The 27828-nt window shown below is 35.2% G+C and overlaps 2 protein-coding genes across 5 annotated transcripts; both read left to right on the top strand.

The window, feature by feature from the left end:
• The first annotated feature begins 131 nt into the window (after window positions 1-131).
• On the top strand, window positions 132-13922 carry LOC136665909 (bactericidal permeability-increasing protein-like). 2 transcript variants are annotated; one of them, XM_066643770.1, is made up of 16 exons: window positions 132-271; window positions 3501-3636; window positions 6371-6470; window positions 6624-6752; window positions 7748-7900; window positions 8614-8677; window positions 8757-8817; window positions 10106-10197; window positions 10535-10711; window positions 11093-11152; window positions 11246-11413; window positions 11935-12002; window positions 12112-12154; window positions 12255-12318; window positions 12441-12517; window positions 12956-13922. In XM_066643770.1, exons 1-16 carry the CDS (start codon window positions 209-211, stop codon window positions 13007-13009), a joined length of 1509 nt encoding a protein of 502 aa, XP_066499867.1. In that variant the 5' UTR covers window positions 132-208; the 3' UTR covers window positions 13010-13922. The 2 variants fall into 2 exon arrangements, with proteins under 2 accessions (XP_066499867.1, XP_066499868.1); XM_066643771.1 differs by lacking the exon at window positions 132-271 and adding an exon at window positions 2344-2416.
• A 3860-nt stretch (window positions 13923-17782) lies between these two features.
• On the top strand, window positions 17783-27151 carry LOC136665910 (bactericidal permeability-increasing protein-like). Of its 3 annotated transcripts, none has more exons than XM_066643773.1 (16): window positions 17783-17825; window positions 18352-18497; window positions 20206-20317; window positions 20731-20859; window positions 21720-21872; window positions 23382-23445; window positions 23525-23585; window positions 24109-24200; window positions 24524-24700; window positions 24875-24934; window positions 25163-25330; window positions 25702-25769; window positions 25862-25904; window positions 26005-26068; window positions 26175-26251; window positions 27023-27151. In XM_066643773.1, exons 2-16 carry the CDS (start codon window positions 18383-18385, stop codon window positions 27074-27076), a joined length of 1437 nt encoding a protein of 478 aa, XP_066499870.1. In that variant the 5' UTR covers window positions 17783-17825; window positions 18352-18382; the 3' UTR covers window positions 27077-27151. The 3 variants fall into 3 exon arrangements, with proteins under 3 accessions (XP_066499870.1, XP_066499871.1, XP_066499869.1); XM_066643774.1 differs by having other exon boundaries at window positions 17808-17828; window positions 18360-18497; XM_066643772.1 differs by lacking the exon at window positions 17783-17825 and having other exon boundaries at window positions 18119-18497.
• The last annotated feature ends 677 nt before the right edge of the window (window positions 27152-27828 follow it).

The following is a 27828-nucleotide window of genomic DNA, read 5'->3' on the forward strand; positions in this document are numbered from 1 at the left end:
GTTAGGATGCTCGGTCCGGAGTTGAAGACACCTGCAGGCTTCGTCAAAAAATAGTAAAACTTTATTACAAGCACAGCACGCATCATACATAAATCGCACAGCAACGCTGTATTAGTCTGTGAAGAAATGGTGCTTTAGTCTTTTGAAGAAACTGACTCGTGAACTTTCACTTTCGTTTCAGAGTTAGAGTAGAGGCTTGATTTAAGGCATGTCCTATTATTGTTTTCTCTGCCATCCAAAGTACCACCCAAAGTCTTCTCCAGAACCAAAGGTAATTATGTTCATATCCCCTTTTCTTTAATTATTATACAGTTTCCAAATCCATTATGACGGAGTTTTAGGGCCACGGCGTTGAAAAACAAAAATAAAAAAAGGTTCCGAGAATAATTCAGAGAAAAAATCTCGGAATAATTGAGTAAAAAGGTCTGTATAATTTCGAGAATATAATCAGAATATGTACACAGCAAATTCTCCAGTGTTAAATCAACAGTATTAGTGTTAACATTAAAAGTGTTAAATTATTACACTGACAGTGTTGATTTAACATAGGTGAATTTGCTGTGTGGAGAAACACTGTTTGGGTTATTATTTATTATAATTTGTAGACAGACAGAGCTGTAACACGATGGAGCCTCGCGGCCACGCTAGAGTTCTACGCTCTGGATCTATCATTTTCGTGATCATTGTATCATGTGAATCTACATGCCATGGGTTCGTGCACCGATTCAGGGTTTAAACACTAATCACACTGTGGTCCTGGTGTGGAACAGAACTGAGTGTTTATTCCTGAAATCTATACCATAGTATGACTTAAACAACACACTGCATTCCACAATTACACTGTGTCTGCTCCATTAAACGCAGCGAATTATTCCGAGAATATTCTCAGAATTCTGACTTTAATCTCGGAATTTTTAAATTTTTTTTCCCAAAGCCGTGGCCCTAAAACTCCGTCGTAATAAACCACTGAAATAGCTGAGACTCTCATATATATATATATATATATATATTCAAGCTCCTTTAGCGTACTGAATTATAGTCGATGTGCTATTTCTGAGAAATTATTAATTACATTCATAACGTGAACATACTTCAACCATGTGGTCATTCACAAAAATGTTTTTAAAATAAATGTACGACAGCAAATTAAATTAATCAGTTGAGAGTAGTGCCTATTAATCAGCGTGTTTAAGGCTGACAGTAAGGAGTTTTGTCCAAAGAAAAACATGTATTTTCTAAATAGTAACTTTATATCAGAAACAAATTCTTTTACTTGCAGTCAGTATAACAAGATTTTATTTCAGGTCATTTTGGAGCATTTCTATTGCTCCATTTATCATGAAATGTTCACACATTATGAAAGACAGCTGATGTGTTCAAATGATGCATTAAACTAAAAATCTACAATTCCTTGAAAATGTTTTAAACAGTGACGATTTGTTAACGATTTGGTACGGTGGCGCAGCAGATAGTGTCGCAGGCACACAGCTCCAGGGTCCTGGGGTTGTGGGTTCAAGTTCTCACAGGTGACTCCTCTGTGAGGAGTTTGGTGTGTTCTCCCCGTGTCCACGTGAGTTTCTTCCGGGTGCTCTGGTTTCCTCCCACAGTCCAAAAACACATGTTGGTAGGTGGATTGACAACTCAAAAGTGTCCATAGATGTGAGTGAAAGTGTGAGTGTGTGTCGACCTGTGAAGGATTGGCACCGCCTCCAGGGTGTGTTCTTGCTTTATGCCCAGTGATTCCTTGTAGGCTCTGGTCCCACCACGACCCTGAACTGGATAAGCAGTTACAGATAATGAATGAATTAATGTTTAACTGGGTTTTATTATATATATAAATATGTGTGTGTGTGTTTTAAATTATATTTATGCAGAAATATAGAGATTTTATAAATACCCACAAATTTTAAAGTGGCACTGCTAACTTTTAAAAAGCCTTTACAAAAAAAAAAATAATAATTGTGCCAAAATCTTATTACAGCAATTGTAAAAGACATTTGGCATCATGTTACACAGTACCCCACTGTGAAGTAGCTTTGACAGGTATTACACTCATCAGACTTCTGGAAAAAAATCAGATCTAGTATACATTCCTTAAATGAAACATAATGGAAAGCTGCATGGAATTCCCCTTTAAATAATTGATACTACAACAATGAAAATGTGTAGAAACGTTATATCACGCATTAGACGCCCAGAACAATCCTTTAGCCATTGATTTTTTTTAAATTTAAGTATACCGTATATCACTCTTTAATGACATTCTGTTGTCATATGTGTCACGCCTACACTTCACTACACTTGCCATACCCATAGTTTCAGATCTTGAATTGTAGAGGAAGTAGAACTTAAAATGAATACTGAACTGAACTTGCAAAAGACACACAGTTTTAAACTGCAGTGGTGACTACAACTGGTAAGGACCCATTTTCTAAAGACCTCATTATATTTGGTATTTAAGTTAAAACTTAAATAAAGCAATTATAGTCATTTTACCTTGTGATGTCAGTAATATTTTGACTGATTTTCTCTGGAATACAGATCTAAAAATAACAGATGGGAGGGATCTAACAATCAGCAGGCTATAACATTTATTACCCATATAGGCTAGAAACTATGCTCCACAGTAACTTCCCCAAAGGTGCAGTGCAACTGCGCTTTTAACTTACACTCTGTGTGACAGGATTTAAGGATTTTACACTGCAGTAATACTAACCTTTTCTGCAGAATAGGGTTAGTATGCAATAAGCTGTAGACATAAACCATTGACACCATAGACATTGACACTTTAGGACAACCCCCTGATTTGTGCCATTCAGAATGTACAATACTTGAGAAAAAAACACTAACAGAATGTAATGGGCTTTTTCAACAAGTCAGTTGACTTGGGATAAATATATCCTGTTAGGCCAAACTTGCCAGGATGTTTACAAACTGTAAATGTAAATGGTATATTTGAACAGGAATAAAATGAGATGCTCTAGTAATAGTTATATTACATTATCTACTTGTGTACATTTTATTCCAGCTAAATAAGGCTGCAGATACAATAGGAAATCTCAGTTCTTTATTCATTAATTAAGTAAAAATAAGTTTGCATGTCTTCTGCAGTAAACAAATCTAATTACATATTCCTTATTTATGCAAGTTTATTATATTGGGGAAAAATAAACTGTAAATTTTGCATAGGTGCCATTTTTTTCGAACAGTTTTTATAACATTTCCTATAAAAATGTGCAGATGTGTGTTCACAGTTGAACATGTGTACTTATTTTTATTTACTAAATCCACAAAATGCCAAAACTTCAGTTGATCAGGCACCTCTTACCTGTTAAACATGACAGTATGCTCTCTGGTGAGCGCCTTCCATACATTAAAATCCAGCACTACGTACTGTACAGTATGAATATAAAGAATATATAGGAGAAAATCAGAATATAAATTGAGAATATGAGGATTAAACATTTTAAAAATACATTGCTTTACCATTTCTATTACAGCTTAGAGTCTGTAAGTGTGTGGTGAAGGTGAAAATGAAGATGTGGCTCATTGCTCTCCTCCTGGTGTCTGTAACGCACACACATGCGGAATATTCTTCACTGCAAGCAATTCTGTCACAGAAGGGGCTGCAGAAAGGTAAGACCCACACACACACACACACACACACAAACACACAGGGAAAGTATTAAATAAAAAAGGTGCGACTGTACTACATGGCAATGTGGTATTAAATTTACTTAATAATTATTTACCGCAGTATGTTCAGAGTCATTATTTAACATAGAAACCAACACAATTAGTTGGCTACATACGCTAGCTAGATAGAATTTATATATTTTAAGTATTGTAATATTTGCAGAGCAGGTATGATTTAGGTCATTCTCCACACTATAGTGACACTGACATGGCGGTAGGATATTAGGCTGTGTTGCGCAGTTACGAGTGGATCAGCTACAGCAGTGCTCCTAGAGATTTTAAAAACTTTGTCCACTTACTGTCCATTCTATTAGACACACCTACCTTGTTGGTCCACCTTGTAGATGTAAAGTCAGAGACAGTGAGTAGCTCTTCTTTTGCTGCACAGTTTGTGTTGGCTGTCCTCTAGTCCTTCTGCAGTGGCAACAGGATGCTGTTGGGTGGATGTTTTTGATCAATGGACTATTCTCGAATCAGCAGTGACACTGAGGACTATAAAAACTCCAGCAGCACTGCTGTGTCTGATCCACTTATACCAGCTCAACACACACTAACACTCCACCACCATTTCACTGACACTACAGCACTGAGAATGACCCACCAGCAAAATCCTACCTGCTCTCTGATGGTCCTGGGTGCTGACCATTGAAGAACAGATTGAAAGGGGCTAACAAATTATGCAGAGAAACCTGTGGACTACAATGTGTAATTGTAGAACTACAAAGTGCTACTGTATGATCAGTGGAGTGTAGATACATGGTAGATGTTCCTAATCCAGCGATCGTTCAGTGTATATTAACAGTTTACAGTGCATGTTAATTATACATGTTTTTCGGGCTTTAGAGTTGCAGTTTCAAGAATGTGATTTCAGTCAGCTTTTCTGGCACCTGTTGAGCTCAGTAACTTCCATTTGAAACGAATGCTTTGCACATCTTTGTAAGCACAGAAAGTTAAGGTAGTGAAACTGTAACCCTTTACACTGTGAATCACTATACAGGGTCACTTGATATTTTACTCAAGACTGATGAGACTGTGGGACAGTGCAATTGGAAAGTTCCCTGTTGTCCTTTCATTTTTTACTTCCTCTTATTATTTGACCTATTCTGAGGACAGAGGAACATTTTTTTACTCTATAGTGAAGTTATGAATTATAGTGTATGAATTGCATTATAAAAAAGAGGAGGATAAATATTCATCAACACTTGTCTTCCCAACCATAATTCCCTAGTAATCCAGCTAACTTTAAGATTAGTTTAATATAATCCTGTATTTTGTCTCTGATCCTGGGCTGTGACTTAATCTAGCCATTAGCCAGTCGCCTAAAATATAATTATGCTTCACTATAAATTTTACACAGAACAACGGAAAATTTTACTATTAATTTGGGCATCTGGATTGCACACCAACTCATAAACTGTGGAAAAAAGACAATCCAGATAGTTTTTGTGAGCTGCCTAATTTTGAGGACATGGGCTAAAATAAACTATTCAGATTTTATTCTGCTTTTGACATAAAGTCCAGAGACTTTATTATTTTACCTTCCACTGGTCTGATCTCAAATCACAACGCTTGCGTGTTTATATGAGAGTGCAGGACAAGTTAAATCTTGTTAAACAGACACAATGAGAAATAAGAGCACAGAGCAAAAACAATGAAAACTAGAAAGGAGAATTAAGAGAACCAAGTCAAATCAGCATAACCGCAAACCATTCTTTCTGAACAGGGTGAGAATTTTTCTGTTGTGCGTAATCCTTGTGGCATTTTGACCAAGGCATGTTACAGATGCCTCATTAAGAATAAAGGGAACTGTAATAATTTGTCGATAAAATGATATAACATGTTAAAGGCAATGTTCACAATTGTAACCAAAAAAGACTTTTTATAAAATTCAGAAGATGTTTCCTCACCATGTGTTAGCTCTCTAGCCTGTTTGTGTGCTGGAAACTGGTCTAATGTGTTCACAAAGCCCCAGTGTCATTAAACAAGTAAAAAAACAAAGTGGCTCGCTCAGACATGCTAGGTTTCTTCTCTCTCTGCTCATGGCAGAAAAACAGTAAGGAGCCCCTAAATGTTGAAATTCATGAAAAGAGATGAGGATATTATCTTATTTGTGATTCATAGGTTGGTAGTTTTTTGCTGTTTCAGATTATTTAGTTTGAAACCTTCTCTAAATTCATGAGAAAGCTAACTGCAAGAAAATAAACACACACAGAAGGTTCTGCAAAGCTAAACATCGCAAGTTATAAATGGATTTTTGTGGTAATTCAAACTGTGAATACAAACTTATAGACAAGTTCTGCAACACTCGTTTATATTTTTAAATATATCATTCCACCCTAAATCAACACAGAGCTTCTAAACATAAACAAATTGGAGAGAACTGTAACTCCCCACAATCGTAGATGTTCCTTTTAAAGGAAGTCTAATACATTTTTAAGCTTTCCTTTTGACAAATTGAGTCAAGTGAACAGTATGAATGTGACTGTCGAACGACACTATAGTGAATCCAAAATAGATATGATTAGTAAACCATATAAATATTCAAACCTCCCAACAAATAAATATCTGTACAAGTTGAATATATTTATTAAGGCAAGTGTCACATACAAATACCTGTGTTATTCAAAATGTAATATGTGTAATTAGGTTGCTTAATTTTTTTCCCTGTGTGCAGTAACTCACTGGTTGACTGACTGGGTGCAGGATAATCTAAGTAATATTACGCCCCCAGACATCAAAGGGAAAGCCTTTTTATTTGGATATACCCTACACAGGTAAATGCTAACTCTTAGTAGAGAAATTCAGTATTAAGAATAAGTCATACAATTCAATAATAAGGAAACTTTGCTTATATACACACTCCTTTATAACATAGCAAATAAACTGCCTTTAAATTTGACTAACCTGTCGCTTTGGTAAATCTTCAGCATGTCCATTCAACGCTGTGATTTGCCAGAACCAATCATTTCCTTTTTGGAGGGAACAGGTGTATCACTGCAAGTAACTGGACTCTCTGCAGTCATCACTGGAAAATGGAACTCACGCTTTGGATTCACGTAAGCCAAGGAATTTACATTCACACTGTATTCTATTACAAAGAATAGCACTATGTTCCTGTGAAGATTTATAGGTAGGCTACTATTCATTACCATTCATTACCCTTCATTCATCACTATTCATTGCTATTATTCATTACTATCCATTCATTACCAAAGTAAAGTATCCATTCAATACCATTCATGAGACCTAATCATTAAAAAATGTACTAACTCATTCTATTCATAAGTTTCCTAGGTGAAAACAGTAAAAACTTGTCCTTCAGGGGGCTTCTATCTGTAATTTTCCATATATCAGCTCACAGTGACAGACTAAAATGTTCATGTACAAGCCCCATTTACAAAAAGTTGGGACATTTTGTAAAATGCAATAATAACCGCTAATAATGTAAACGCTTATCCAGTTCTGGATAAAACTGATTGCTGTTTCCCCATATACCGTAATTTATATATTTATTTTGCTTTCTCCTTGCATATATTTCTACACGTTTATATTAACCAGGCAAGTCATTATGAACATATTCTTATTTGCACTGGCAGCCTGGCAGTAATTTTTCAGGTTGCAGTTGTTGATGCAGTGGCAGGCTCTGTGTAATAATTTCTCATGCAGTGCCATCTGAGGGCTTGAAGGTCACACTCAATCAGCAGTGTCCAGGCTTAACATACATGAACTGGTATTTCTCCAAACTGTCTGAATCATTTCACAATATTAAGTATGGTAGACGATGGCATAAAGTGATGAACAGTGAACTGTTGACTTCAGCATTGACTGATGTTACCCTTTGTAGTGTATTTATTCAAAACAATTTTCTTTCAGGTTAACACTATATTAAAAAAAAAAAAAAAAAAATATATATATATATATATATATATATATATATATATATATATATATATATATATATATATATATATATATATACATACACACACACACATACACAGATACTGCAGTTAAACTTGTGTGTTTTTTGTTTTGTTTTTTTTGCATACAGTACAGATAGTGGTGAGTTTGAGCTGGTTATGTTTAACGTCGGCTTCAAATCATTGTTGAAGCTGGGTAGTGATAGAGAGCGCCTCTCTATTTCCACCGTGATATGTTCTTCTGATGTGGAAAGTGTGCAAATGAATTTCTCTGGAGGCAAAAGGTAAGCACATAGCAAATCACAAAACATATTTCGTCATTATATCTCAAAGTAATATCCATGTTTGAGTTAAATAATTGAAGATTGGCTTTTACTGACAGAAAGACCATAAATGGTATTCTCATCAATGATTCTAAATCCACACTATACTGTCCAAATATTATAAACATGTCTTATAAGTAGTGAATTCAGACACTTTGCATTGTTCAGCTACTCTCCTCAGAAAAGCATGAAAAGCAATGGGATGCTCTGGCGCATTTTCACATAGGCCAGTCTCAGCAACAAGCATTGACTAGAAGGGTACACAGGCCTTAACAACTGAGCTATGGAGCAGTGTAACTACATCCTCTGAAATGCAGCGTCAGCCAATAACTCTGGGAGGAGATGGACTTGTGTTTATTATCCATAACTAATTATCCAACATCAGTAGTAGACCTCACTAATGTAAATGTAGCCGAATGCCATCACATCCTATTGCAAAAATATCCTGATAGAGAAGAGGTTGACATAGAAAAACTCCTATGCATGCCCTTGATTTCAGAAGGAATGTTGAATGGACATGTGTCTGCAATGATTTTCCATAGATGCTTGTTTTCCTGATCTAATGAAAAAGAGAAATAATGCTTTGGACTGTTGTATTATGCATGTTTTTATTTAGTTTTTAGTCTGATCCTATGCCATTTCTCATGTGATTTATTTATTTATTTTTTTTTCAGTTTTCTCTACAAACTATTTGTAAAATTGTTCAACAGAGGTGTCAAGCAAATGGTCCAAGGACAGGTAGGCAACTTTTGGTTCCAAAAGATAATCTATCCATCTGTCCAAATCAACTTTAAATTATTACTTTTTTTCCTTCTAGATATGCACAGATATTAAAGCAGGAGTTAACGGTCTAGAGAGCCACCTAGCGGCAATGCCTGGTATTTCAACTTTTTTGTTATAAAATTTATGTAGTATGTAAACAGTGATGTGAATAATGATTAATTTTAGTCAATTTAAACTTGATTTGAATACACTTTTATAAAATTGTGTGAGTTTATGTATCAAGAACAGTGACTGAGTTTAAAAATGAAAAATGTTAATGAGCTCTACAGATATATTTCACAATACAAGAATCAGATTGGAGCTAATTTAAAAATGCTGTTATTAAAAGGTTCATGCACATTACATAAAAACGTATTATACATAAGTAGAACATAGGAAAAAAGAAGGACTTCTCCTATACATTGTTAAGTCCTATTGGAAATGACTTTGAAGTGGTTTAATTGTTCTATGTAGGACTAATCTCACCCCAGTGAGGTATTTTACATATCATTGCTGTCTAAAGAAAAATCTCCAAAATAGTAACTGTACAGTAAAAGGTATAAACCCTTAGATTTTAGTGGAAGTCAATGTAAAAAAAAAATGCATAAATAAAATAAAATGGAGCATTTCTATTGGCCCATTCATTATAAAATTTTCACACTATTTGAAGGACAGCTGTTGTGTTCATCACAATATATAGTAAAATAATAATCAACAAAAATGGAGATACAAATGGTGTGAAAATTGTAAGATCTCATTAATTACTTACATTTACTATCTTCTCCATCTCTGAAATCTTTTAGTTGTCTTTTGGTGAGAGAAGAACTTATCCTAGAAATGCTTTTTGTTGGTTCATATTTTCTCGTAAGAAATGTTTAAGAATTGAGAATATATAGTAGGGCAGCACGGAGGTGCAGCAGGTAGTGTCGCAGTCACACAGCTCTAGGGACCTGGAGGTTGTGGGTTCGATTCCCGCTCTGGGTGACTGTCTGTGAGGAGTTGGTGTGTTGTCCGCGTGGGTTTCCTCCCTCAGTCCAAAAACACACGTTGGTAGGCGACTCAAAAGTGTCTGTAGGTGTGAATGTGTGTCTGTGTTGCCCTGTGAAGGACACCCTCCAGGGTGTATTCCCAGTGATTCCAGGTAGGCTCTGGACCCACCGCAACCCTGAACTGGATAAGCTGTTACAGATAATTAATGAATGAATATATAGTGATATATAGTGATCATTCCTTAAAACAGTACTAAGAAGTGTTTTGTTTCTCTTGAATTTACTTGTTGGTATCAGAGGCCAATCCAAAAACAGAAACTCTTGTTGCTAGAATGAAGCCAGCAATAACAATGTGCCATTTATATCTTGTCTTTTTTAAATGCTGTTTTAGTTATTTTTGTGTTTTATTTTACAGTTGCCATGATGGTGGATCCAAATGTATATATGAACATTTCTTTAACTGACTCGCCTCTTGTTAAGAACAGTGGACTTGGATTAAATGTAAAGGTATAATGTTAATTTCCAAATCTTTTGTTTGCAATGTCTTAAATGCACTCTCAGAAGGCTTTGGTTCTTTTTAAACATTCTGTCAAACTTGCAATGACTTAAGCAATAGTTAAATTCGCTTGATTGAATCTATCTAGATCTCACAGAGAACAATATTCTGTTTGGATTATTTATAATAGTATTACAGCTATATTTTTCATTTTTACATTTTATTTACACGATTACTTTTTTTTAGTTCCCAGAAATCATTTAGTGCTCTCTGAAGAAATGTTTTTGTTGCACAGTTATATTTTGTTATACATAAACCTTTTTTTTTCTTTTTCATTTGTTGTAACAGGGTGAGTTTTACAGCTTTAAGTGTCCCACTGAGCCACCATTTCACCCCAGCCATTTTGAGATGCCATGGCAAAAAGATTACATGGTATCAGTGGGAGCATCTGAGTTTTGTGTGAACTCAGCAGCGTTTGCCTATCACCATGCTGGAGTGTTAAACATTCACATCACAGATGATATGGTGAGCATATATTCTTGAAACAGAATGGGAAACATGACTTCATTCCTTGGAATCCTAACATATTAAACTACAAAGCACTACTAGAGTAGATGTTCTGACCTGAAAATAACCTGATAGCTATTGTTATGTTTGTCTTTTATGTGGCTTTTACATGCTGCTACATGTCTAACGAGGAAGTAATTCTACAACTACAAATTGCAGTTACAGTGACCGTTCTTAAGATTTATTTTTATTTTTTTGAAAGCACCATAAAAAAAGCACCATAAATTCCTTAACCCCCCCAAATTAAGGACTGTCACTTTAATAGTTAATTACAGCATCTGTTTACATGAAAAATTAAAATGTAGATGTTCTCTTACCTTCTGCAATCTTAATCTGCAGATCCCCAAGGCCTGTCCTATTCACCTGAACACCAGCCAGTTCAAAAATCTGATTCCAGAGGTTTGTTTTATACGGTACTCCAAAGACATTTCAGTGAAGTTTGCCATGCAATTAAAACAATGGCTTCACCTCGTGTGTGTTTTATTTCTTTAGCTCCCCAAGAAGTATCCAGACATGCTAATGGAGCTGCAACTGTACACCACAGACACGCCACTGTTTTCAGTCAAGAAATCAGTCATACTTGCAAATGTCTCAACTTCAGTCAAAGCCTTTGCCATAAAGACCAACTATGTTGCAATTCCTCTCTTCAGACTGGATATGGTGAGTGCTATAAGCTGATTTTCATTGTCAGGACCTTTACAGAACACCTCTGGCACATAGTAAATATTTGTGTTCCGATCACAGACAAAGGGAAAACCTATTTAAACATTTTAGTTAGGTGTTGGGGTCAACATGTTTTGCAAAATTTTTTTTTTACTTCTCTTTGATATAGATTCTACACCAATCAGATATAACTTTAAAACCTCCTTCTTGTTTCTACACTCATTGACCATTTTACCACGCAGGGGCATTTTGTAGTCATACAATTAAACAGTGCAGTCCAGTTGTTGCTCTGCATACTTTGTTAGCCACCATTCACAATGTCCTTCAGTGGTCAGGATTCAACACAGAGCTTGAATGTAATACATTTTGAAAAATATGTAGGAATATTTCTTTCTTTCAAACAAACAAATATATGGAGAGTAAGAGAGAGGCTTAGATCATTCGACTATGTTAAATGTGGATTGCACTTGTCTAACACTTTGTGCACTTACTGTTCTTGTCTTCCTAATCCCTTCTAGGAAACCTCTTTCATTTTCAAAGTCTACATTGATAAACAGCTTGTGAAGGGAATGTTGGTCATGAAAAAGTAGGCTCACAAGGACATTGTCTATATATTGTATGCATTAACTTTATATTACCTACATGTTTCTTTGAAATAACCTTTCCTCTGTCCTTAATTTCTTGAATGGCTGAAGTTTGACCGTGACACTTGGAGCCAGTGAGATCGGAAAATTCCAGGTTACCATTCCCTATTGTTTCAATTAATAAAATATTACTGCAATAAACATGTGAAAATATTCTGTATTATAATAACAGGTGGATGTTGTTTTCTCTTTAGACTGAGCCAATTCAGCATGCACTGAAGTCAGTTATGACCAGTTTTGTACTTCCAAAAGTGAATGGTAAGAAGTAGCTCTATATACAACTGTATACGTTTTATTGATTAATGTTTACCTGTAGAAATGCTGCTTAAACTATAACTGATTTTGCTGTTATACGAGCAACACTTTCTCTTTTTTTTCAGCCCAACTAAAGGACGGCATTCAGTTACCATTTGTTAAGTATTTCAGCCTCAAGAATTCAGTGCTGACTATTGAAGATGTGAGTAAACTATGGTTCTCAGTGGTGTGCTGTAAAAATGATAATTATATTTAAATAGTCATTGTAATTGATCTAATACTTACGTAGACTAGGAAGTTAGGATCTGGATTACTGTTAGAAAAAACTGCATGTGTTGTAGCTTTAGAAACTACATATATTTCTTTGAAAACATCTATTGGTGACAGTAAGTGATTGAGAACTTTGTACATCTTTAAAATAGGCATGCAGACACTTGTAGTGTATTTTACTAAGAATCTGCCAGTGTAGTCCTGGTTTTTATATACTGTTTTCTAGTCTTACACAAACTATGAATATGAATAGTAAACATTTATTTTGATTTGAAAAAAAAGTATATTACTTGACTTACAGCATTGAGAGCCACATAAAAACTGTATTTACTGAGACATATTTATCGAGATATTTCTTCTCCCACCACAGGGTTTTTTGGCACTTGCCACAGACATAAATGGCCCCGACAGCGGAAATCTCTGACCTGCTTTGTTGTGCTTTTAAATCACCTACCACCTATCTTTTTCTTGATTTTATTATGCGCTGCTACCCAAAACATGGGGGTTTATTTCAGCTTTAAGTGACAAAAACAAAGCTTTTAATTTCATTATACTATGATCACATAAATTGAAAAATTTTAAACATGGTTTAGTTGTTTAATGATGTTTGTTTGTTAGTTTGTTTGTTTTTTTCATAACAACAAAAAACTGCATGGCTACATTTTTGTAGCTCAGACTTTTTGTGAATCATAATTTTGTCATTTTGATTGATTATATTTGATTGGCAAATCATACATACAATACCAAGTCTTTAATACATTCAAATAAAATCAGATCTATAACTAAAATGCTTTATTATCATCATCATCATCATTATAATTATTATTATTACTAGTAGTAGTATTAACTAATTCATTCATTCATAGTCTGCAGCCGCTTATCCAGTTCAGGGTTGCAGTGGGTCCGGACCCTACCCGGAATCATTAGGTGCAAGGTGGGAACACACCCAAGAGGGGGCACCAGACCTTCACATGGCAACACACACACACACACACACACACACACACACACACACACACACACACACACACTCACACCTATGGACGCACTTGAAACGCCAATCCACCTACCAACATGTGTTGGTACCCACGCAGACACAGGGAGAATACACCTCATTCAACTCCTCACAGACAGTCACACGGAGCAGGGCTTAAACCCACAGGGGCACTACCTGCTGCACCACTCTTAATGTGTAATTTTAGTTTGCTAGAAAATTACTGTCTTGTGTTAACATTCTCAGTTGCTCTTTTATATTGCACAGATTTATCATTCTTATGCTCATTGAATGTGTACTTGTCACTTTAATGAATATGGAGAGCATTAAAAGATACTACTTTCTTCACTATCATGTTGTACATCTATGTCAGTTACACCACTCAGTCATCTAAATTTTTTCTTCGTTTTGTCAACTGTCTGTAGCTAAATGTTTATGTCCTTCAAACCCAAGAATCCAACCAAAGAAGGCTGTATTTCTTGGTTAATCCAACCAAACGTCATCACAAACTCCCTGTTAAACAACACAAAAAGACAGCATTCAGGATCTATAACACTAAATACACTATAAACAGTAGTCTATCAATATTACATGCCAGTATATACATAGATTTTAGCCACAGAGCTGAAAGATAATGACAGCCAGAATGTTCAGAATATTGTACACACTATGTATGAGCATCCATTGTAAACAACAGCAAAACAGTCAAAACACATTTTAGTTGCATATATTGCAATATTGATTTTCATTCAAAATATCAGCAAAGACTTTAATTATATTTAAAATACAATCAAAAAGGAAAAATCCTTGTCTCAAATCCGTGTACCAGAATTGATGCCATCTTCAAAATCTAACTGAAGTTTATCAACTTTAAAAATTTACGGTGACACTAGAATTGTCACTAATGTTTGAGGTAAAACACAGGCAAACTTGCCCTATTTATATTTTCATTTCCACATCACAGATTATTTCATCACAGATTATTAGATGTTTTAACTAATTGGTAATTAAAGTACAGTAGGTTGTGTTTTGATCTTCAGTCAGGGCAATGATCTAATGCACAACATAAAACCAATACAAATATAATATATTGAGCAAGCAATCAAGGTTTTGCCATGGCCACCTCAACATGTGTGATGAGCTGGAATCTGAAGGACCTTTATGATAGAATGGTCTCAAATCACATGGTATGTATTTTTCAGAAGAGCAAGTAGATTTTCAACAGGATTCACTAATAGAATGGAAATTGGCCTTGGTATATGGATCTGAAACACTGTGAAACTCAAAAACTGTTATTCATTATCTGTAGCCGATTATCCAGTTCAGGGTCACGGTGGGTCCAGAGACTACCTGGAATCATTGGGCACAAGGCACTCTGGAGGGGCCGCCAGTCCTTCACACACACACATGCACCCCTACGGACACTTTTGAGTCGTCAATCCAAACCGGAAACCGGAGCACCCAGAGGAAACCCACCAAACTCCTCACAGACAGTCACCCGGATTGGGACTCGAACCCACAAAACACTTGGAGCTATGTGACTGTGACACTACCTGCTGCGCTACCGTGCCGCCCAAAAACTCCAGTATTAGCAAAAAATGCAGTAAAATGAGTTCCTTAGTTCTAAATGTTTCATATATGTTCATATTAATATAGCCTGGTCCTGGAGGGTCACAATCTGAAACATTATGGTGGATTTCTAAGCCCTAACAAATCTGATTCATCTCTGGAATTAACTACAAGGTGCCAGTGAATATAAACAATGAATTCTCCAAAATGTTCACTGAAGACAGATTTTATTAAAGATTCTTGGGGGAAATCTTATTTCCTCCTCCATGCATCATAAAATAATTCTTCCTTATTCTGCAATATCTGATACATCTTCCTTGTGACAATGAACCTGTTCTTAGGAATCTTTTCTTCTCTGAAGTTGAGGACAATTTTTTTTCTGTATTTTGATGCAGTTAAAGCAGTTGTTCTCAGCTCTGGTTCCGGAGGACCATTGTCCTTCATGTTTAAGTACGGCTGCTTTAAAGCCAGCTTCATGTTAGGCAAAACCTATCTAGCTGAAAAATGTAATAAAATTTGGTAGAGTAGGAATAAATCCAAAGCTAGTAAGCAGACAACTTTATATAGTAGCTTGGTGTCTATAATCTGTATATGATATTTCCAATAAAATTATTGAAATAGGGTGGCATGGTGGCGCAGCAGGTAGTGTCACAGTCATACAGATTCAGGGACCTGAAGGTTGGGGGTTTGGTTCCCACTGCGGGTGACTGTCTGTGAGGGGTTTGGTGTGTTCTTCTCATATCTGTGTGGGTTCCCTCCGGGTGCTCCGGTTTCCTCCCACAGTCCAAAAACACATGTTGGTAGGTGGACTGGTGACTCAAAAGTGTCCATAGGTGTGGGTGTGAGTGTGTGTCGCCCTGTGAAGGACTGGTGCCTCCTTCTGGGTGTGTCCCTGCCTTGCACCAGTGATTCTGGGTAGGCTCCGGACCCACCACAACCCTGAACTGGATAATTAGTTACAGATAATGAATGAATTATTGAAATACTTTAAAACTGACATTTGTCACAACTGACATTTAATGTGAAAAGGATGAAAGAGCTCCCCTCTAAATTCTCTGTGAGCCCCAATATTATATACTTGTTAGTGATTTTAATCTTGTGGATTCCCTGTTAATAACAACATACAGCTGAAATGGCATTCTCTGGAGATAATGAGAATGATTTCATATTTTAGTGATGAGCTGCAGTGGTGTTTGTGTTCCAAACTGATCCTACAACATTAGAATCTGACCTCACTAATGCTCACATGTCAGAATGAGATATCCTCACTGATGTGAGTGCCAGAAACAATTACTGCTGCAAAGACTGACAAATCCCCTCTTAATACCCTTCATTTTAGAATAAATATTGAATGAGCAGAGGTCCACCTTTGAAGCCCAACACAGCTGAGACGCAGATCAATGCTTTTTCAAACAAACAGTAGACAAAGCAGTTTACTTATCTCAGTCAAGTTTACTTCCCTTTATTACTTCCTCATAGTCCGCTCACAAATGTCAAGGTTTTAATTTCCCATTATTGTATATTCATAAATGTAATCCATCATAACAAATAAGAATCGTATTATTTCTATATTCATGGTCATTTAATTATATTATTATTATTATTTTGTTTATAACTGCATTTAATCTCATTGAAAAAATGGACCAAATCTAAAATGGCAAAAATAATGTATATATACTAAAACTAAAATCAACAACTGTTAGTTTTTTCACTATACTCATTAGTTTGTTATTTGTACCTCTAGCCATCATTTCTGGTTTTATTCATAATGTTTAAATATATCAATAAGTCTGTAATCATTTTATACTGGAAACCTCTATCCGTGCAGACAATCTGCCAACTGGCCATAAATATAACATCCTCAAGAGTGTGTAACATGTCAGCTGTAGGTATGAATTAAATACTGTACAATTAAAAACGGTCAAAGTTTTCCCCCCAAGGCCGTCTCAATGTGCACACTCTTGTGATGACTGTTAAACCAGAAAAGAAAAAGCTAGAAAACACATCCCGTTTACATTAACATCTTCAACATAAGTTAAAACTGTTAAGGGAATCTAAACAATGTTTTCTCAGTTAATCGCAGTTTATAAATACATGACTCTCAAGACTATTTCTATTTATTTGGCCAAAAACAACAAAAAAAACCTATTTTCCATTTTTTTTATTCCAATTTTTAAATTGGTTTATTTGTGAAATGTCATAGGATCGCAGTGAAATGTAGGTAGTAGCCTCCAGAAAAATGTAATCTGATATGTACATGCATAATCAGTGTATGAAGTGTTCAGAAGGTAGTACCCTTGTTCAGGAAAAGGGCAGCCTACACAGTACAGCCAACATGCATTAGGGTCCAACTGAAAAACATAGGACAATAAAACAACTGTATGCATATTATACAAAATAAAATGATAAATATATATATATATCAAAGTTGATTTACCAGTTAGTTTGGACACAACTTTTCTTTTTACTCTACAGCCCCAGAGCAAACACGTAATACAAGTTTTAAATGAAAGTCACACACTGTAGATTTCCTGTTGCCATGTTTAACACCCTGGCCAGCTGAACACATGCACATAGTTTCAGATCTTGTATTTTAGAGGAAGTATGAATTAGAACTTTCTAAAGAACAGAAGTCAGAAAACATTCCCAGGTACTGTCACTGCTGTGAAGACAACTGTTGGTAAGGACCTGCTTTTTCAGCAGTGCATTCTCAGCAATCGGTTTGAATTGTAAATGCATTGCGGTTGGATAAATGTCACTATGACATTAGTATAGCTTATATATAATCACTATACAAAAACTTGTGAACATTCTCAGAAAAAAAAGGTATGGCAGAGTTGCATTACTGGTCACTAAATGTAAACACAGTGTAAATGTACCTTTAAAGGTACAACAGTGGTTGTAAAGTCCAGTTGTGTTCCCTAAAGATACATAAAGGTCAAGGAGAGTTTAATGATATATTTTTAAAACCTACAATTATAATAGAATAAGTTACAAATATGTTCTTTAACTAAACATATTGAAATTGTACCCTTGAGGGTATCACCACAGTGACAGTTAATCTGACAGTGTAGGTGTAGGAATACTGATCAGCTACTGTAAATTTCAGTGGAAGTGTGTGAGCATCCTATGTCCCAAAAATGAGCCGTCATTTGAAATAAAAAGATTTTATAATAAATAACTATGTTATGTTTTTACTGTTATTGCTGAGGGTCTGAGGTCTGAAAGGATTTGATGACGATGAAGATGAAGATGTGGGTGATTGTTCTCTTCCTGATGCCTCTAACACATTCACATGCTCAGTATCCTGCAGTACAAACTGTAATGTCACAGAAAGGACTGAACGGAGGTAAGAAAGGTTTTACATGCATGAACTCTCTCTCTCTCTCTCTCTCTCTCTCTCTCTTTTTCTCTTTCTGAAACTTTTTTTCATAAAGACGTCAAGTACAACTTCAAATTAATTAATAATTTAAATCAAATTACTTTACATATACTTTGCCATTTTTGTTGCAGTATTAAATATTTGCTCTTTTTTGTTCATTGAGAAATAAAAACATATAGTATAACTATACATTTAAAAATCCTACTCGCCTACGGTTTCTTTTCCAATCAAGAATATTAGGTTATCTATCAGTAGAACAAACCCACATATTATCTAGACTGTATGGCAGTGCTTTGGGGAACTACTGTTTCTTTCACTTTCACATTCCTCTTATTATCTGACCCTATTGAGGCCTGATATATTCTGGGTACATGGAGCAGGTCAAATTCGGGGCAGCCCAAGATACTTAAGTATTATTTCAGAAACGACAGATTAGATTAGAGGCACTGAATTACTGTCAACAAATGTTGGTGTTGTTAGTTCAGAATTAATTCTTTGCTTTCTGAAACATTTCACAAGCTGTCTACTGCTTGATAGATCACAGCATTACAAGGCTTAAAGCCCTCTTTATTTAACATGCCACATTTCAAATGCTCACATTTTGGAGTAGGGAAAATAGCACCTTCTGCAATGTTCTCACTTTTTAGGAATGTAGCATGTCACCAGCTAATTATGAGGAAATTCTTCAGATCGCCTCCTGTTATTTCTCCTTCATACATTAAGCAAATATTTAGTTAGAAACCCAACTTCCAGAAAAGTTGGGAAATTGTGTTGCATCTATTTTAATGATAATAATAAAAAAGGTCTACTAAATACATAGACTAAATTTAAGTTACACTTAAAATATGCCTTAATCTGAATGCATGCATTAATCTAAAGAACTCTTTCATAATGCAAAAAGTTCTTCGAGTGTTCAAAGTTCTATATAGAACCACTGCCTTTAATAAAGAACCCTTGTAGAAGCATCATTTAAAAAAGTGTACTTTGTGAAAAGTTTCAGGGACCTTTGAGCCTTCAGACAACACTGCATGAGAAGCTGTCCTGCTTATGTAATAAAAATAGACACACGGCTCAGAAGTATTTAAGAAAATTAACACAGTCCACTGCTGCACTTTTTCATGCAAAGAGAAAACACATCAGTTCCATTCTCTGAGCCAAAGCTGACCTCATATGGTTTAACTGACAGTTGACAGATACTTTTTTGGGGGAAAACAAGCATTGAAATCTGTGTCAAACTTCAAAGCCAACATCGCTCATGGTTTTACCATGTGAGATGACTAATATATTTTATACACAAACTCTTCATAGAGTGTATATTTTAATTATTGGAGAGGGAAAAATATGATGTAAATAATGGAACTTAAATGGGCATCACATACAGTACATATCACTGCTGTCCAAAGAAAACATCCCAAAAACTCCAAAATATTAATTTCACAGGAGAAGGAAAAAACCTTCTTAACTTTCAATGGAAATCAGTGTGAAAATATTTTATTCCTAATCATTTTGGAGCATTTTGATAGGTCCATTCATCATACATTTTTCACACAATGTGAAGGACAGCTGCGGTGTTCAATGATATAGTAAACTACATGTTTTTGTTTGGACAGCAAAGATATTCCAGAATGTTCCTTTAAGAATTTGTTACATTGTGGATGCTTGTGTATGTGTGCAGTAACTCAATGGATTACTGGCTGGCTGCAGAATAATATAAGTACCATATTACTCCCTGAAGTCAGAGGAAATGTGGATATTGGAATTGGTTCAGTGTCCTATGTCCTACATGAGTAAGTATTTAAAGAAATGTTTAATACACAGTCACCATTACACATATTAAACAAATTAGATTCACTCATACATGAATGTAGTGACACACTTGTCTAACATAAAACTTCAGTAAGCTAGTGCACTCATAATAACACAGCATAGAGGTGAAACATGCATCTAAACTCAGTAAACAGCACCCAAACAATGTTACAACTCTATATGGGAGTGAAGTGGTGCAAATATAGTGCTTTCCTTGAGCCCCAATTGGTCCAAGTCCCGCAATAGTCTGTGGCTCGATGCCACAGTATAATGTAACTGTAGCTGCTCTAATATCATGAAGCACTGTATGAAAATATTTGTCCAAAGTAAATAATACATTATATTTTGAATTAAATGACTATCAACTAAAAGTATCTCAATGCTAAATCCTCAGCATGACTATTAAGAGATGTGATTTGCCAGAAACATCAGTCGTCTTTTCAGAGGGAACCGGTATATCTCTGAAACTATATGGACTCACCATCAGCATCAGTGGTCTGTGGAATACACAATTTGGCATCATGTAAGTAAAGGGAGTCTTTTGTTTTCTTATTTTAGAAATATATTTTCATAAATATGTTAATAGATTTAAGAAGACATTCAGTCTTCATGTTAAATCAGTGATACACCTATATTTGATGCATCAGTGCCATTTTAGTTCATTGATTGGCTCTTGCTAACTTTGGTTGACCACTCAGACCTACACTGTAAAAGCAATCTCAGAGAAGGAGTGGACAGTGAGATTTGAAAATTTCAAGTCTCATTTGCCCTCTGCTAGATTTGTTTCAGGAGGCTAATTAGCTACATATACAGTACTTGCAATGAAAAAAGTCATTTCAGGAATAACACAAAATATAGTATTAAAAATTGATCAGGCTTTATTCATTCATTTTTATTTGTGCATTGCCTGGAATCACTGGGCATAAGTCAGGAACACACCCTGGAGGGGGCTCCAGTCCTTCACAGGGCGACACACACTCACACCTATGGTTTCTGAGTCTCCAATCCATCTATCAATTTGTGGTTTTGGACTGTGGGAGGAAACCGGAGCACCCGGAGAAAACCCACACGGACACGGGGAGAACACACTAAACTCCTGACAGACAGTCACCCGGAGTAAGACTCAAACCCCCAACCCCAGATCCCTGGAGCTGTGTGACAACGACACTACCTTTTGTGCCACAGTGATGCCATTTTTATTAGTGAGTGTCTTTAAGGAAAATTAGAAACAAATTGGAATATATTCATGTGAAAATTAATAAGGCCCTGTCACTCAATAAACCTACAGTATCATGAATAAACATTGGAGGAAAAATAAAATAAATGAGTCAAAGCTATGAACCTCACAGATACATTATCTTCCCTGGATATTTTTTCACACAGTCATGACGGCGGGTCGTTTGAACTAAGTGTGTATTCCATCAGTCTCGTTACAATGTTGGAGCTGGGGAGTGATGAAGAACGCCTCACCATTTCTACCGTCTCTTGTTCTGCTTTACTAGGAGGTGTGCAAGTTAATTTCCATGGAGGTGGTAGGTATGTGCACAAGAAATCTCTTTATTCTGAATGACGTCTTGTTCATGCTTACTTTAAAAAAAGTTATTGCTTCAGTAAGTAACAGAAATCAATAAACAGTACTACTGTTACTTTCTACTAGAGTACTTATGTTATTAATGCCTCAGTAAAGTGAACAGAAGTATGTTAATTATTGTAAAGATGTTTCCTATCATTTATTGCTTATTTATTGCAAACTCAACTCTATATTGTTAATTATTAGTAGAATTGGCTTGAAATTCTTCAGTGAATGCTTTTTCATAGTTTAACCATCAACACAATTTTTCACAACAGTGTAGTTACTGTTACCTTCCACAACCTGAAATAAAGCTCACATCAAACAATACACAGACGTGATATGAGACAAGCAAAATACATTCAAATATAGCTTTGGTTAGGAGAAATAAAAAAGACAGTTTGATGGTTGCTTAGGGTTGGAAATTTTCTGTAATCAATATGAGGAACACAGGGGCCAGGGGACCAGTATGCACTTGTAAATCTTTTTCGACTGTACTCAATTAAATAAAACATATTTGCTGTCAGACATTTCTTAAGCCTTTAAAATAACTATTATTTTAAATTTTTCATTAATTACAATAAGATTAGAATCTTATTTGTCTAAGAGTCTAAAATACAGTCTCATCCTCAGTACATTATCATATGTCCAGTAAAAAGTTAGAATGAATTGCTTATTTAGGATATTTGTCTTAAATTACTCTCTAATAATAGTTGAAAAGCACTTTATTGTTATTTGTTAATGTTTTTGTTAACCTATATGAAATGATCTAATGTGATTTCTTTAATTCAAAAAGTCATCAGAGATGTAGTTTCTCGAGGACACAGTGCTAATAGTTCTATCTAAAAGCAGAGCTGTAATACCAAGTTTTTCAGCACTGACCTGCTGCTATCAGTGCCACCGCAAATCAATGCACCGTAGGAGGGACTGTGACTCCATTGACTGTAGCACTGAATAATGGACAGATAAATCTGGCTACTGATTGGCTAAATAAAGGTGACACCCAATGAAAAGGAGCCGTGGAGAATCTGCCCCTCCCTCCGGCTGCGAGAGAACTGCATGTATTTTTCGGGACGGTTGACAGCACTATGCGTAGTTAGGATGACGCTAACCAGTCCAGGTGTCTTTTAACGTAACAGAGTAGGGTTGGGTTAAGGTTTTCCCTGTGTTTTCAAATCTCCAGTAATGTGCTAGTGGTATGTGGAAAAATAAGGCTTTATGTCTCAGAAGGAGCATGTGCTTTACTCTTGCAGCTTGGCAGACTTTTGAGATATCTATGTTTGTTGTGGAGTTCTAAGGTTTTCTAATGCCAGTGCCTACAGCCCTGACTAATAAATAAGAAAATACCTCAAATATCAATCCTGCTAGAACAACAAAATAAATATTACAACATTGTTTGCAGCGTATCAACTTTTTAAGTTTTCTGGTCAGTGTAGTTATATAATTTTGTTGTACATAAATATTTTGTTTTTCAGTTTTATCATCCAGCCATTTATAGATATGTTCAGCAAGCGTATAACAGAGGAGATACGTCAAAAGGTAGATAACTTTTGGTTTGAACCGATAATGTTTTACTGGCACACAATTATGTTATGACATATAATTTCTCCCCTCCTAGATTTGCCCTCCATTTGAACAAGGAATTGAAGCTCTTGAAAAACATCTAGCTGTGATGCCTGGTATTTTAACAAACAAACACTTTAAACTTTCTCTATCTCTAGCCTTCTGAGTAGTCCTACGTGGCTTTTAGAAAAATTCCTAAAGTTTTGAAAACTAAAAAGAGAACCCTTTACCAAAACATCAGAATTTATGAATGTACAGTTTTAAGAATGTTTACATAAACAGAATTTTGCATCATTTAAACATCCATTTAGTATTTTAGATTTATGAATAATAAAAAGGCAGAATCCATAATCAATAAAAGAAAGTGCCAGGAGTTAAAACAAAATGTTCAGTTTTTAACATTCATAACTAATCAGATTTCACTTCTAATCCAGTCTTCTTCAGTCATACATCATAAATCAAAGCTGTATTTTTTTTCCAATGTCACACTAATTCTGTTTTGCCTGATAAAGACCACTCTACACTCCCTCACTGTATTTAAATCTGAATGCCTCTCAACAATTTTGTTGACAGAAATGTGTGATTTATGTCTTATTATTTATAAATGCTCTTCTTGTCATTTGTCCTTTATTTTTACAGATGCAGTTAATGTGGATCCATATATATATATGAATATTTCTTTAACAGACTCACCTCTGGTAAAGAGCAGCGGACTTGGACTCAGCGTAAAGGTATCTCATTCATTTTCATATATTAATGTATTTTTAATGTTACATAAGCACTCTCCATAAAGACATTTCTGCTCCACAATGCTTGCTTGTGGTAATTTTTGTTGAAAAGGTTAATTTCATGGTCACGGTGGGTCCTCTTTTCATAAAGGTGTACTTGGTAGTTCTTCGCATAGTGTGCCTCTGTTACCTTCTTCAATGGTCAGAACCCTCACAGGGAAGCTATTATTTGGATGGTAGATTATCCCCAGGACCTCAGTGACACTGATATAGTGTATCATATTGAAGTGTTGGAGTTTTTCAAAAGCTTTCTGTCTTTTTTTCAGGGGGAGTTTTACAGCATCACTTCGCCCTCAGAGCCACCATTTTCCTCTGAACATTTCGAGTTGCCATGGCAAGAGGATTACATGGTGACAGTGGGAATATCTGAGTTTTGCATGAACTCAGCGGCCTATGCCTATTATTGTGCTGGAGTGTTAAGCATTCACATCACAGAAGATATGGTAAGAGTGTAATCTGATATATAGAAAATGTATAATATTTTGTGCAAAAAAAATCTATTCTTAATATATAGCAGTGTATCACACCATCATGTCATACCATAAATATTTTGCTAATGTGCAATTCTAAGTGGCAGGTATTTCCTCAGCTTATTCATATTCAAATGAATTCTGCAGCTCCCCAAGATTTCACCCATCCACCTGAACACAAGCCAGTTTGGGTTGCTGATTCCACAGGTTTGCTTTTATATTTGTTTATTTCAATTTTCAAGAACCGATACTTTGGTTATTAGAATTACTTATAGAGATGAGATGTTGCACTGAACAAACAAGGCCCCACTATGTACCAGTCATTTAGTTCTTTATTTGCAAGATTGAATACAAATAATATATCAGTGGAATTTGGTTACCCAGAATCTGTTGCTTATTCTTGTTTTGCTTTACTTCCCCCCCCCCCCCCTGCAGCTCCCCAAGTTATATCCAGACCTGCCAATGGAGTTGGAACTGTATGCCAGCAAAACTCCACTGTTTACCTTTAAGGAGTCTGTGATAAGTGTATATGTGTTAGCTTCAGTCAAAGCCTTTGCCATAAAGACAGACTCTGTTGCAGTGCCTCTCTTCAGACTGGATATGGTGAGTAGATGATGTTTGTGTAACAAATCATGGGACACTAACACGTCAAGTGTTTCTTCTGAAATCAAGGGTATTATTAGTTTACCACCTTTGCTGCACTAAACATAGCATGTTCATAGCATGTTATGGTTATGAATTCTACAAAAGATACATAAGGTAATTGCCTCTAGAATACTAAATGTTAGAACTGCAGTTTCATTTGTAAAAATCATGTGTAGGCTAACAAACATGAGCAGCGTTTATTAAATAACATGTTAAAAGAGTATAGGCCTAATTGTAATTATTTGTTGAATTGTATTAATATAATTATAAATATACACACTGAACACTTGTATTGTTTATAGTCTGTATAATCATCTGTTCTCCTCAAGGAAAGCTCTTTCAGTGGCAAAGCTTACACTGAAACACAGCTGCTGAAAGGAGCTCTGGAAATGAACAAGTACGTCAATGAGTCCAGTGTTTTACTTTTTGCAATGGGTTTTATTGGAATAAATAAAACTAATCACAATTTATCTCTGTCCTTGGCTTTAGTTTTACTATGGAACTTGGCTCTACTGAGATTGGTGAATTCCAGGTAAGATTCCAGAAACATATTAATCAATCCAATATTATAATAATAAGTGTATACTACAACCTATTGTGAATTATATTCAACTGGGTTTTTTCCCTTTTAGACCGGTCCTATTGAGCAAATGGTGAAGTTAGCAATAAGCACATTTGCGCTTCCAAAAGTGAATGGTAAGAAAATCCACATTGAGTTGCTAGAAACTAAATAAAATGTATTTTCTTTTGAAGTAATCTTGATTTGTTTAGGAAACTCTCATTAAAAACACTCTCATTTTAGCCTATCTAAAGAAAGGTGTTCCATTGCCTTCTGTGAAGGGTTTCAGCATCGCCAGTTCAGTAACCAGCATTGAAAATGTAAGTGAAATTATTTTACTTCTAATTTCTTTCACATTTTCGTCTTATCTAAAGCACACAGTGTTCTATTTAATAAAAGAAAAAAAAAACCAAACAAACAAAAAAAAACTGCTAGACGATTTGCTCATCGTCATCACAAAGTGGTGAACCTCGCCCCATCCTTGCTTGTGAACAACTGAACCCTGCGGGGATGCTCCCATGTTGCAGGCCTCAAATTCAAAACGAGTGAATATTTGCAAAAAAAAAAAAAAAACCAATAAAGTTTCTGTTCGAACATTAAATATCTTGTCTTTGTAGTGTATTCAGCTGAATATAGGTTGAAAAGGATTTACAAATCATTGTCTTCTGTTTTTATTCATGTTTTACACAACGTCCCAACTCCATAGGAAATGGGGTTGTACTTTTCGATTTTTTTTTTTACACATTTACTTAAAATGTAATAGCCAGGAATATTCATAACATTTCTTAATAATCAATGGCAAAGCCCTTATTTGCCATCAACTAGTATTTATAAATGCTAAAAAGCTTTATGCATATCTCCAGTGTTTCTGGACCACTCCTCTTTTGAAACAATCTCCTGCTCCAAAATCCTAATAAATCCTGCCAAAATCCCCATACATAAAAAATTAAGCATGGGATTCATTTCATATTTAATTACATTTTTTTCTATAACAGACTTTAATATATACTGTTTTATGTTGCAAATGTTATTTTTACATACTGAATATGTACAACATAAAGATTCATGAGAATTTTATTATATCTTTCCAGGGTTTTTTGGCAGTGGCATTGGACCTGAATGGTCCTTCCGATGACTGGCGATAAAGACTTCCCCTGCCCTACAAAAATATTCCGTCTCATACTATGCAATATTTCTGTATATATATATATATATATATATATATATATATAAAATATGCTTTTTAGATAATGACTTTTCTTTCAATTTTTATTGCGCATTATTACACTAAATTGCACTTTAGTTTTAGCACTGACCACTCAAGTTAATTCTCTTGTAAATCAAGTCTATAAACTGGGATTATTTTTTGTTTATATGCTTAAAAGGATGTTGTTTTACATGAAGGAAAAAAAAACAAATACATTTTTTGACAATACTTTATTTCTAGTTACAAAAGACTATTTTCATGAGATCCTGTGTAACGATGAAGTACATATTCTAATAGTTATCTGATTGTGAATGATTAAATAAACAAGTCATGGAATGCTAAAAATACATTTGTCAAATCTGTGAAGCATTTTTTTCTCTTTAATTAAGAATAGTTTCTTTATCATTTTCTCATGTGTGCTGTTTTGCAGACACTATGTTAGAGTAAGGTTGTGTAGATAATCTAAAATGACATCAAAATAAACCCTTTGTCTTGTTTATTGTAACTATGGTAAATTTGTTCAGTACAAAATTACTGGGCAAAAAGTGCATTGACTGAAGTTCCAGGGGAACATTAATATTATCTCTACAATCACAAACCTTAGAATGAATAGAAAATATTTTTTATCCGGTTTGGGACATGCATGTACATTCTGAAGACTGCAGCCTTGACCTACTAAACATTCATTCA

This window comes from Hoplias malabaricus, chromosome 14 (genome assembly GCF_029633855.1).
Source record: "Hoplias malabaricus isolate fHopMal1 chromosome 14, fHopMal1.hap1, whole genome shotgun sequence".
Classification (NCBI taxonomy): domain Eukaryota; kingdom Metazoa; phylum Chordata; class Actinopteri; order Characiformes; family Erythrinidae; genus Hoplias; species Hoplias malabaricus.